The sequence below is a fragment of the Lepisosteus oculatus genome, chromosome 9 (assembly GCF_040954835.1).
Source record: "Lepisosteus oculatus isolate fLepOcu1 chromosome 9, fLepOcu1.hap2, whole genome shotgun sequence".
NCBI classification, from domain to species: Eukaryota; Metazoa; Chordata; class Actinopteri; order Semionotiformes; family Lepisosteidae; genus Lepisosteus; species Lepisosteus oculatus.
The window spans coordinates 14,027,155-14,039,907 of NC_090704.1; the positions used below are offsets into that span (position 1 = coordinate 14,027,155).

Here is a 12,753-nt window from a genome sequence, read left to right on the forward strand (position 1 = left end):
CACTTTTAAATCTGTCAATTCACTTCTCCAGAAGGACAAAGAAACCAGCTTCAGTCTGTCTAAAATGTATCTAAATATCTTCTTTCCTACAGTAAAAGCTCAAAAGGTACATATAATACATATATCAATTACTCTGTGGTCTCATAAACTACAATTAGGTAAGCAGGAAAGCCCACAGTGGAAAACAATAGCCTCCTTTCTTACATTTTTCTCAGCAAAACATCCTTCTACCAAGTATGTAAATACCATAAAAATAAACTCAAAAGAATCTAGTGTTACTTTCTTTTTACGCAAGCAAACAATAATTCACCACCATTATCAGAAGTACCCCGGAGGAGAGAAACGTCAACCTCCTGACAGAAATACCCCAATACAAGCTGCTAACCTGTGGCAGTTGAGACAGAGCCTGTCCACGGTGCTACAGGCACAGAAGGCCAGAGAGTCACAGGTCTCATTCACAATCCCGGCGAAGGCATTAGTCCCAGGGATCCGGGTGAGGCGGTACTTTGAACAGTGGCTCCCATGCACCAGGTTTGTGAGATCACCCTGGGGGAAAACAAGCATCCCACTGAGTATTGGGAACATGACGCTGATCTCTAAAACCAAAACCTTCAGCCTGAAACACAGGTTCTCCTCAGCTTCGCTGCTAGTACTGAAATACAATCCTCCCACATAGTTCCCTGTCTCTTTCATGGCAGCATTGTCAGGGGAAGCATGGCTCCTCTGAATGCCCAGAGGAAAAAAACTAAGCAGAAAACGGCATTCGAAAAATCCCGTGTATGGGTCACCTAGAAAAAAAATCTCTACGATATCTTTCAAAAAAGAGTAAAGAGCATGAGGAAATGTTAACAAAAAAATAAAACTACATTAAAACTGCACTCCTGCTCGAAAGCAAAAATTCAGAGCATACAGTATATATACACACAGAGAAGGGTACCCCATTCTTTCACCTCCAAAGTTCAGCACCTGCATTCACGTGGCTGCCATTAAGAAGCCCCATTAAATAAGCACATCAGATGGAGAGGAGAAATGGCTTCACTAGCTGAATTAAAAAAAGATCTTTAGGCTGGTCTGATCATGGAAACCCCCAGTGAAATACTAGCAACTAGTAACCAAACAAGTCTGAGGAATCAAATTGCTTCTACACATTTGTTACAAGTGCTAGAATTATGGTTGCTTTTTGCAACACAATGAGAAACAGACCTAGTTGTGAAATTGCAACTGTAATTATTTATCAGCCTTGTTTGCAAATCATTGCTTAACCACCTCTTCTCAGCAAATACTTTAATTCCAAAAAAGCAATACCCCATATCTTTCTACATATTGACCACCTACAACTATGTTTTTTCCTAACAGGTTAGTTACGGTTGTACATTTTAATTAAGTAGTCATTTTAATTAAGTAATGATAAAGTCATTTTATCTTATTAGCTTTAATGGTAATGTGTAATTTGGTCGATTTCTTGTGTGCATGTTTCCAACAAAAAGGACATCTTCCCATCAATGGCTTTCTTGTTTGTGTATCATGGGAATCGGACGCTAGGTCAGGTGAGAAATGGATGTTTGATACTGCCCGCTATCAGTCTAGTCCAGATTCAGGGGGGAGTTCAAACGCCACATTCATTACAGACTCGGCCCAGTTTGAAAACAGTGCTGCAGTTTCATTTTTGTCAGCTTGATGGGGCTATTACACTGAGGAAAAAAAGGCTTGCCTTTTGAAAAAGAAAAGTGCTTCCTCATTTACAGCTTCTCTTGTGTTTTGGCAGAACAACAGCAAAAGAACAATACACAGCCACACCAGTTTAATACGCGTGTTCTCACACTTACTACTATGCTGGTGTTGAATTTGTAGAAACGCTGCACTGTCCTGTCACTGAAGCTGTTGCACAGATTCTTCTTCACAAAATTGGGATGGTTGAGGATGTCATTCGCAACCAGGGGCTCCTGTGGTATTAAAAATGAGAAATCCTCAAGAGGATGTTCACCTCTTTTACCAAGAGGTTCAAGCAGAGTGCAAAAAGTGCAGGTGAAAGCACTGCTAGACTACAGACCCCCTACCTTGTGGGTGATGTGTTGCTGTTCAGCAGGAGCATGGCCTTTGGGGTCAATAAGGGTGGGGTGTGCCACCAGGTATCCCCTGTCCTCCATGATGAAACACCTGAAACAGGGAAATCTCCTTTTGTGATCAACAGCCAATTACTGTTTTTTATGATTCAAATGACACAAATTGCTTTATATTGTCTTAAATTTGGTACTAGCAAACCAACTTAAGTTTGTGAATTCAAATGGCAAATTTGTGAAAAGCAGAAGCAAACTGAAAGAATAAGGATTTTTCCTGAAGAATGAAGAATTTCTTTCTTTTAAGCTAGCAATCCATTATTTTCAATTTCCAATTCAGAGTTTACACTTCAGAGTACACAGTGGTCTGACAGCTCATGCAGGACATTTGTACTGCTCATGGAACATTCCCTGTCCATTTGAAGTGTACTAAAGCACATTCCTTGCAGAAGGTGAATACCACACTCATAATTTAAGTGATAATGCAGTGAGCAAGACAAACTATGATAAAGAATGCCTTTCTCTACTGCTAGTTTAAGAGAAAATAATGCAGAATATCTTTTATTTTACATTGGCTTGATAAATACAAAATCACAACTGAGCCAAGTCCATAACAAATCTTATCAAAGCCAAGATATACTTTTACTTTTGGTAAAAAGTATATGACAATTTTTGTTTCAATCGAACTGCTTCTGTGTCCCACACGAACATGCTTGCCAAAGCATCTTCTAATAGGATGTTGCTGGAATGCAATTACAATCAGCTTACGCCTTTCTTCTTTCTCTTTTTCGAGCAGGTCACTATTGCACTGGCTTTCACACTGGGCAGAGAGCTGTAGGGGACAAACCCGCAGGTTCATCCATGAAAAGGTTTTAAGGACATGGGAGAATTTTTAATTCACTGTTCAAAATTTACCAAATCAGATTAGCCACATTGAAAAGTTTCAAACAGCCTCAGTGGGGAATCCCTAAGTAACCCTTTCAGGCGGAACAACAAATTCCTTCTCTTTTCTTGAAAGCCAGGGGCCTCCATTATCCTGGTATTTACCGAATTTTGTTGCCCTTATCCTGGTTGCAGATAGGTAGCAGGTCTAGGAGGACCTTATAGAAGTATCGGAGAGTAAAGTCGATGCCCATCACTGCCACTGCGTAACCAGGGGCCATCTGGGAGCTGATGGGGGACAAAGATAACAGCAAGTTAATCAATACAGAAGCTCCAAGCATATCCTGCTTCAACATATTTTTGCAAGGTATCCATAATGAAACGTAGTCTTGATGCATTCTAGCATTTTAAATGCATGATGAAAAGTTATTCAAATATAACAGTAAAAATGCTCTTGCTGTTTTATATAAAGCCCTCTAGTAACCGAGTTCACAGTGGTCTGGCAACACATGCAGGGCATTTCTATTGCTCATGGAATATCCACTGTATATTCTCAGAAGGTGAATACCTTACTTACAGTTCAAATGATATTTCAGTGAGCAAGACAACGCCTTTCTCTACTGCTCGTTTACAAAAACGTAATGCAGAATACCTTTTATTTTACAGTGGCTTGATAAATACAAAAGCGTATATGAGCCAAGTCTTTAAAAAAAATCTTTATCGAAGTCAAGATATACATTTACTACTGTGTTTAAAATGGCATAACTTCAAATCTGTTAAAGGTGAAGTGGTTCGCTAACTATGTTTAAAACAGTTGACAAAACACAAAAGGCTACTGAAACACCCTATCAAAATATTAAGAATGATAGCAGAGTTCTGCAAACACAATGTGTTGTTAGCAGTCTACAACACTTTGAGCTCAACCTCATTCATGTTAATGTGTAAAGTTGTGATACTCCAATATTTTAATTTGCAACACTTTTCCGAGTCAGATTTGTTTTTGTTACATTAAATTCTCAATCAGTATTCAAATGTCAAACTGTGACTGGTATCTCAAAGTATAACATCAAAGCCATTCAATGTAGACAAAAATATTCATAATATTTCTAAGGTTATATAAATTATTTAATACATTATATATAATTGTTCACAATTAATTGGAGATGTTAGGGGGAAAGTATTAATGCTATCTGGTTAAAAATCAAAATATTTCAGCTGCCGCTTTTTATGGCAATTGTTTTTAAGTCCTGATCAAATCAAGGAAAAAAACAACTCCACAATGTCCATATTTTAATCACTTATTTCTGCCTTGTTTTGTGATGCGTTTGTGTTTCAGCACATAGATCGCAAATTGTAGCTATTGTGGCTCTATGGATAAGGATCTGCGTCTGTGGCTGGAAGGTTGCCAGTTCATATCCCGCAGCCGGAAGATGGAACCCTACTCCGTTGAGCCCCATGAGCAAGGCCTTAACCCCAACTGCTCCAAGGACGCTGTATAAATGGCTGACCCTGCGCTCTACCCCCAAGCTTCTCTCCCTGTCTATATGTCTCATGGAGAGCAAGCTGGGGTATGCGTCAAGACAAATCCCTAATACAAGAAATTGTATATGGCCAATAAAGTGATCTTACTGCCCTGTGACTAGATGATCCCAAATCCACTGCTATGCAGTGCTTTTAACACAGCTGAAGGCACTAACTGATTTTCCACTGCAAGCATTCCTGACACTACCTGGAGGTGTGAATGGTGTGACTGATTGTGACCACATATCCTGCCCCGCCTACATCCAGGTAGGGCCCAGTGAAAGTTATCAGGCCTGGATTGGCCACAGCATGCAGGTACCTGTGAAAACAGCAAGGTATATTATATATATATATTATACGTAAACAATTATACGTTTCAAATAGTAATAGCTTTTCATTTGATACTGAAAATGATCAGACCATTACTATTACCAAACATAAACCATGCGACACAAAATGAGTTCCAATGAATGCATGATTGTTTCTCTAAATTGATTTATTAAGAATGTAAATGTTTTTGGTTTGCTGTTAAAACTGCTATTATAAACACACACACACAATATAATGCCTTGTATATCAGAAAAATAGATTCTGTTGCCACTTTTGCTCTATTGTTTGTATTAACGGTCACTATAAACATATATATACAGACACAGACACAGCTTCAGCCTTACTGCCTCCCAAAATAAGGCACACTATAATGGAGAGCTGCTTTGGAGTCTGGAAACAGCAGTGCTATGGGAGTTTGGAATCATTTCAAAGTGCACCCTAAAACTTACCATTGTCTTCTGGTGGGATCAAATGCTTTATCCATGAGAGAGCCGGGATAAATCCGCAGCACCCCATTGGGCGTTGCTATGTAACGACGCACAATGTAACAGTTCAGGCTACTCATTTCCATTTGTGTCATCCATTCATCGGTTACGTGACTGGTAGCCATTACTTCATTTCTGACAGAGGACTGGAAGACAATAAGAACACATAGCAGGGTTCCTTTAAGACTTGCATGAGAAGATACTAATCTGCAGCCTGGCTTTCTTTAAGTATTGGCAAAGAATGTATTAAGCTGCCAAAACTGCTTCTAAATGAGGACCTAGTTGTTGAGTCTTAAAACAAATGTTTCTTAAATGCTTTTATTCACTTAAAAACAGCACAAATTAAAAATATCTGCTGTATTCCTTTGCCCTGACAGTTCAGGACTCAAGTGGGTCCTGTTAATGCTTGCTGTAGGAGACGCAAAACTTTGATTCATCAAAGCTGCAAATGTCAACTGAACTTTCTGAGGATTAATACCAACAGGTAGGGCGTATAGTGTTGTTGTTTTTTTAAAGAGACTACAGATTTCAAAGTAAATTAAACTACATTTGCAAAATCAAGTCCAAACAGCAAGAAGATAATTTTCTTTTCATCAAAAGCGCAATTGCTCTCTCCAAGAAGGGACTGAAAAAATACAGTTTATGTCATGTCACAGTGAACGGTTAGGTCAAGTGTTATTTTGAAAAAAGCAGTGGAAATGTCATGTCTCACAGGTGATGATACTAAAGGGATCCTCACAGGCAGTTTGGAAGATATCCAGAATTTTGGATATCAAGTGAATTTAACACTTTGTACTCAGATCTTCTTTTACCAATAGGAAGGCCTTCACTGTGCTCCCAAGTATTAGTTTTAATAGAAATAAGTGCATTGAGATTATGCTGGTGGAAGGGCATCAATACTGGTCATACTTTCAGCCCTGGGTTGGCGATGAGACGGGTGTTGTCACTGAGGTAGGCAGTATAGTGCTCCACCATGCGCTTGGTCTCAGGCTGGCTCAGGTGTTCATATGGCGAAGAGAAGCTCCCAGCTGACAGCATCACTGTGGGACTTTCTGTTATGGGGGGAGGGGGGAGAGGACAAGAAAAAAAAACATTCATGTAAGAACATAAAAGCTAGGATTTAAAATCCCACATTAATTCAAGGGAGCACTGTTCTTTAACTAGTAGAGTAAACCAGACACTTTATTTTAAGCTTTAGTGACATGTAACAAATGTCATCATGGTACTTTCAGATACCTACAGCGGGTCTTTTCTGGCGATTGAGAATGTTGCTGAAAGTGTAAAGTCTTAGACGTTTCCTCTACAATAAGATATAATAAAAAAAACATTCTAATTTGCACACAATATACTGTAAACTAATAGTGAGTATTTGCACCCTATTCCTTCAACACATTTCAATTCTTTGAGGGACACTGTCTAATTTTATTATAATTGCTTGAGGAATGGTGTTCCATGCTTCTTCGAAGACCTTCCAAAGATCATCTCAGCTATTGCCATTCTTTTTTACTTTTGCTTTCTCCAAACTTTTAAGCCTATCATTCCATGTACAACAGGACTCCCTCCCCTTTCTTTTATAAATAAGTTCTAATTTTAACAGATGCTTTATATCACTTACTGGTCTTGCTGTAGGGACAACAAGGTGGATTACAATTTATATAGTCAATATAACATCAATGGAACTGAACCTCCTCCAAGCTTTAGTGTTTCCTCTCAAGAAATGTTGTTTGAAATGACTGTTCACCATTTCACAAACATTGATGTAACTGAAACTTAATAAATTTCTCTGTACCTGATTATGCTTCAGATATCACACTTAGGCTGAACTGAGCAATATTACTCAGCTCTTTTCCTTCTTTGTGCAGAAGGGTGATATTCTACTGAGGTTTTAGCCAGTATTAAGCTAAATAATTATATTTGAGCTGTTTTTTTTGTGGTAAAAAGGAACCTTTTAACTTCATAGCTACAACTTGAACCCTACACTTTGGCTGCTTGTGTATAGTTTACCTTCAGCTGTTCTGACCATGTTTTCTTTTAAATTCTGATAGATATGAATTAAAAATAGTTAAATGGCAAGCTTAGTTTAATCTCACTCATGAACACATGCATTGCAGGGCATCTGCTAAGCAAATAAAGAGAAAACAACATATACCTTCAGACTTCTGCACAACCGTGAACATTTAGTATGCCACCCATTTCCTGGAACTATTCGCCTATTTAAGCAGAGTTCATGTCAAAAACCATAAGCAGTCACTGGGTGCCCACTTTCATGTCATTCCACATATATAGAGACACGATTAATACTAAAAAAACTGCAGAGTCAGTGTTTTGTCAGATTAAGTCACCGCATGACAAAGCCACAGGATGCAGGGTTCTGTTGTAATTCTTCATAAAATGGGCTCGATTATCCTGAGAAACAAACATGGCAGCAGGAGTCATGCTGTGATGCTTGGTCCGGCCCATACCAACTGTTGCCAGCTGCTTGAAATGAAGGCAGGAGCTGGGCTGCCCCAGCAGGTCTAGACGGTGGTACAGCAGCTTGCTGCTGGGCACAGTGTTGAGGTTCTTCAGCTGTTTCACAGGGATCTCCGGCTGCACGTACACAATGCACAGGATGAAGGATGTGTCCTGGACCTAGAAAAGAGGACACACTTTGTAAGACAGGCCAAGCCAGAGGCAGCCTTTGGATCAATAAGTCACCACTAATACCCAGATAAGAAATATAAGGCAAAAGAATGTTATATAATCAGACTATGGATCTTTCTAAAAATAGAGTCTTGTCCACCCAGGGACATTCTTTATTTCTGAACCTGTTATGTCATTTTGGATTCTAAACGCATCAAAGGTCACATTCAGTCTTCTAAACAGGTTGTATTCATTTATTGATTACAAAAGCACAACAGTAAATAGAGTGAACTCTTTTCAAGTCTTTTCTACACTGACTAAGCAGTGTAGCCTTTTCAGGGAATTTGGGTCTTCCTGCTGAACCAATTGCATTATCTGTGACTTAAACATTCATGTTTCTGAGAAATCCAGACTGGAAAGCAGAGCCAGGACAGTTGGTAAAGACAAAAAAGTGGGAAACAAAACACAGAATCCTAACAAAGGCAATGGCTTGTATTTTTTTTTGCTGACACGTGTAATCATAAGAGAAATAAGCTAAGATTCTAATTCTTAGTGTGGTTAATGAGTTAAACCCCCAATTAAAATACTATTTTAAGTACCCAGCGCAACACAAGAAGAAAAATACCAATTCTAAATATCAAGAGAGCAGAATATCCTTCTAAAAATGCATTCTATTCATGAAAATCACAAAGCACTCCATTAATTTAAGGAAAAACATTGCAAAACCAGAATTCCTAAGCATTGTTATAATATGCACTGGTAGCATACCAATTTCCAGGCATAGCTCACGTTGTAAGCATCTCTGTTGGTGTCACGGAGTCTGTTCATGTGCCATGACAGTGAGGAATTAATTGGCACTTCAATGATCTGGCTGCCAAGAGGGAGGCTAAAAAGAAAACAACAAAAACTTTTAATACTCATCTCCACAGATTCGCGGGGCAGCATAGAGATGTAGTTAAGAGTCTGAGTCATTACCAGAGAATGATGGGTTCAAAAACCCACTGCAGACAGCTGTAATAGATATAGCTTGCAACAGTATCTTTGACCAAACCACAATACCTGAATAGATGTCATATCTTGTGTAAAAAGGCTACTGGCATTGCTGAACTAAACTAGCCCACCCTGAGAGGAGTGTTAAACTCTCAGTATGCTTAACAGGACAGAAACCAGGACAGGTTCCAATGCCAATGAACCAGTAGGCTTCTGGTATATACCGAGAGTTCTTCAAAAGCAAGACCTCTTACAAAAGAAAGCACAGTATGACTCCAGCTGATTTATGTGTTCAAAAGCCCCCTTCACCCTTAGTTATCAGCTGATTCCATCTCAGGCTGCCTGAGGTACTGTGCCCCTTTGGATCGGAGCTCATGAGCTAATCGCAAGATGGAGCTGTAAATCTATGTCTTTCATTTTCCTTACTGTATAAACATCTGCACATCTGCAGTAAGCTGAACACAGCACAAATAATATTACCTCGATTGGCACGGGACACAGTTGCAGCTTGATGGGATTATGATTATCTCTGCCTACCTGAGAATGTTCTGCCGTACCAGCTCGAAGCCAGGAATATTCTCATAGTGGATGATGTCAGTGTGGAGAGGGGGTTCAGTCATCAAGTAAGGTCTTGTGAGTGATGGGTGCATGAGAGTATAGCCTGGAAAAAACAGCAAAGAGCAGTCAGGGTGGTCCTGTCTGTAGGGGAGTCTGGCAAGCTGCTAATGTTCCTGAAGTGGCCTGTGAAGCTCCTGTCCTCCTCTATATTGCTGCTTCTACAGCACAAAAGAAGGCCTGTCTGGAATAGTGCCAGATCTGCACCCTGTGAAGGACAGTGACTGAAATACACAGCAGCAGTTTTTAAATATATCCTAAAAACAGAGGCCTCTCTTTAAAAGAAAGCACTTATTTTAATAAGGTAATTTGCTTAAAAATTACCTTCTTCAAATTCACAGCAGCAGAAAACAGATGTGTCCCTCATTATCTTGTTTTGGCTTTTTCATAAGGTTTTGAGATTTTTTTTTCTTGAAAGGAGAGGGGGTGGTCTAGTTTTTAATAAAACCTACAACGAAGTTTAAAGCCATTTTAGCTAAAAAAAAACCCAGCACATTTCTTTCATGTGTACCCAGAGATTATGAAACCTTTTGGGTTTTTAAATCTTTAATAGTGAGGAAAAAAACAAGTTGGAAAATATAACATTTTAAAAGTCACATTGCTTCAGAGTATTGTAAGCTTTGACTTAGCCTCTGTGCCAATACTTTTTAGTGACATGAAACACGGTATATTATTGCTGTGTCCTGCTAATTATTTTAATCCTGTTGAGCTGTGAAAACCTGATGTAGGTTCTGGTGCTCAGATATTTTGTTATGGAAAAGATTTTCCTCCAGTTTGTTCTTTCAGGTTTGTGGATTCCTATTTAGTCAAGCTAGACAAGCCTCTCAGATCACACTTCTTAAATGCAACCTATTCATTAGCACCCAGCAACAGAATAATAAAGTCTCCAGTTACAGTCCACAATACCAAGGCTTTGCTCTATTTGAAAAACCAACCTTTGTTGTCTATGAGAAAGGTGTAAGATGCCATCGAGTCCTGGTAGTAGGTTACATCTTCCAGTATGTAGGCCAGATTTACATCAACTCCCACAATTCCCAGTAGCAAGTTGCCAAAGTAGCATGGTCGGCTTACTGTCATAATGAAGCCTGAAGCGAGAAAGAAAAACACATGAATCAAACTTTCCAGAACTCCCAGTCACAAAAAAGTCCCCCAAGACCCTCTTTTATAAAAGCCGGGTAAGTTTTTCTTCCATTTCTAAGCAACACACCGTCTCCCATCTGGTCTGCATATGGAAGGCTGAAGACAGCCATGTCGATCATCCGGTTGGGTAGGTTGATGTAGAAGCGTCCCACAGTGGTCTCCAGGTTGCTCAGCTGGTTCAGGACCATCATGCTGCCCTTGACGACAGGGAGATCAGTGCGGTCTGGAACACCATACTTCACCGAGTTCTGCTCCGCGAGGTCTCGCAGAAAAGCCAGCTCCTTTAGTCCTGTCACACCCTCTACAGAAAAAAAAGCAAATGGTAGGAACTAATAAAATTATCTGTCTCAAGGCGAATCCAATACAGACACTTTAGTTTTACATAAACAGCTACCCTTGTTCTGACTTTTATATGAAAGGCATACCTTGTAATAGTAACCAGATATGGCCATATATTACCAAAGCTTATAGCTTTTCTGTTACTTTTGGAACTCCCTCCTGTCTTAAGTCTAGGAAACATTTTAAAAACCATGCTTTTAAACATTTTCAGCATATTTTAATTTTATTAAAGTGTTTTAAATTTCAGATGAACTGCCCACAGGTTATTTGCAAGTCACGCATTCCTTTCAGCTGTTTAGAATGGACAGAGGAATAAACACTTGAAACGGGATGCAAATTCATTCTGATCATTTAAACTTCAGCTTTTTCAAGGGTAACGCTCTTATAACAAGGGCCTCCACATCCTTTAATAAATTAAACAGACAGCTTTGATGCGGCTGCTCTTTTTTCTGGTTCAGTGTTCCTCATCCTAATTTCATATTGAAAAGTAATTTATCTGAACAGATGACAAAGAGGTATCATGCAGATATTAGGCCAGGATATAAGTGGGCTGAATGCAACACAACAGAGGTACAAAAAAAGGAACTTGGAACAAATAATACAGACAAAATAAAAAAAAATCTAAGTACCAGATAGGAGCTGTAGGGAGTACCAAGTTCTAACTTCAAAAATCATCATGCAATCTCAGTTTTTAGTTTTAAATAAGTTCATACATTTTTTGCACTTATTATACTTCATAAATGATTTGGAATATCAAAATAATTTCCAACTAATACAATGTGTCACACAGATAAGTACTATTAAGTGGACCTGACCGTCTGTTTTCATTATCAGTTTCACCTTAACTGCTGTTCCGATATCTTGAAGGAAACACTAGGAATACCACAGCACAAAGATATATGAGTTCAACCAGACTGTTTAACTCATGATCAGAACTTTATTACGCAAACCTTGTGCCTTGGTGTAAATTAAACTGGACAAACGCCCCAAATCATCACTATATGGCAACACCTTACCATTCATGAGAGCATAGGTCAGGATCATGACAGAATTGTTGAGATAGCCGTTCTCCTCCTTCACTACACTGAGGGTGGCCTTTTTTTCATCTTCGGAGGAATCTCTGGATGTTGTTCCTGATGAGAGGTAGATTATCACCATATCTGTGTCTGCAGAGAAGAAAAACACTTTAGCCCACGACCGCCTTAGCATGTCCACACAAATGTGGCTAAATACAGGGGCCACATGAACTGGTGTGCTGCACTCATGTGTTGTTTAATTCATAGGGATAATCACTGCAGAAAAGCCAATCTCAGTGTCACCTGTGGGCACATACACTAATCTGACAAGGATCTATATCTTCATGTTGTCCATGTTAAGAATAGGACTGGAGATGAAACCTTGAAGTACAAATTGAAGTACTTCTCTTTTTTACCATAATTCTTTTTTGACACGATTGTTAGTTGCGCTCTTTGGTTTTTAATCCAACAGACAATTTCACATTTAATGGCAATTATCAAGTCACTTTGCCTTCACTGCACTTACCAGTAAAGTAAAAAGTATTCTTTGCACTGAGTTGAGGATGATGCTTTAATAACTATAATGCTTTTTAAAAAACTGTGCTTGTTATTACTATTCCCTATACATATCTACATTCTGTTTAAAAACATAAATCTGGCTGAATTTGTAAAAACAGAAAATAACCCTATGGGACTGGTGATCAGTATTATCTGTAACTCTGCTTGAAGGAGTGTTTTTCTGAGGAACGGAATTGG

General features: G+C 39.0%; 1 protein-coding gene across 1 annotated transcript in view; it reads right to left on the minus strand.

Moving 5' to 3' along the window:
- Positions 1–12,753, minus strand: part of cachd1 (cache domain containing 1) — a 75,157-nt gene that overhangs the window by 10,077 nt on the left and 52,327 nt on the right. Inside the window, exons 8-20 of the mRNA XM_006634920.3 lie at positions 11,998–12,147; positions 10,710–10,943; positions 10,438–10,587; positions 9,425–9,548; positions 8,666–8,783; positions 7,738–7,906; positions 6,185–6,327; positions 5,240–5,421; positions 4,669–4,779; positions 3,105–3,227; positions 2,058–2,157; positions 1,827–1,943; positions 386–546 (exon numbers count right to left, since the gene is read on the minus strand). Of these exons, the coding sequence (XP_006634983.1) occupies positions 386–546; positions 1,827–1,943; positions 2,058–2,157; positions 3,105–3,227; positions 4,669–4,779; positions 5,240–5,421; positions 6,185–6,327; positions 7,738–7,906; positions 8,666–8,783; positions 9,425–9,548; positions 10,438–10,587; positions 10,710–10,943; positions 11,998–12,147 (1,882 nt within the window). The remainder of the gene's footprint in view (positions 1–385; positions 547–1,826; positions 1,944–2,057; positions 2,158–3,104; positions 3,228–4,668; positions 4,780–5,239; positions 5,422–6,184; positions 6,328–7,737; positions 7,907–8,665; positions 8,784–9,424; positions 9,549–10,437; positions 10,588–10,709; positions 10,944–11,997; positions 12,148–12,753) is intronic.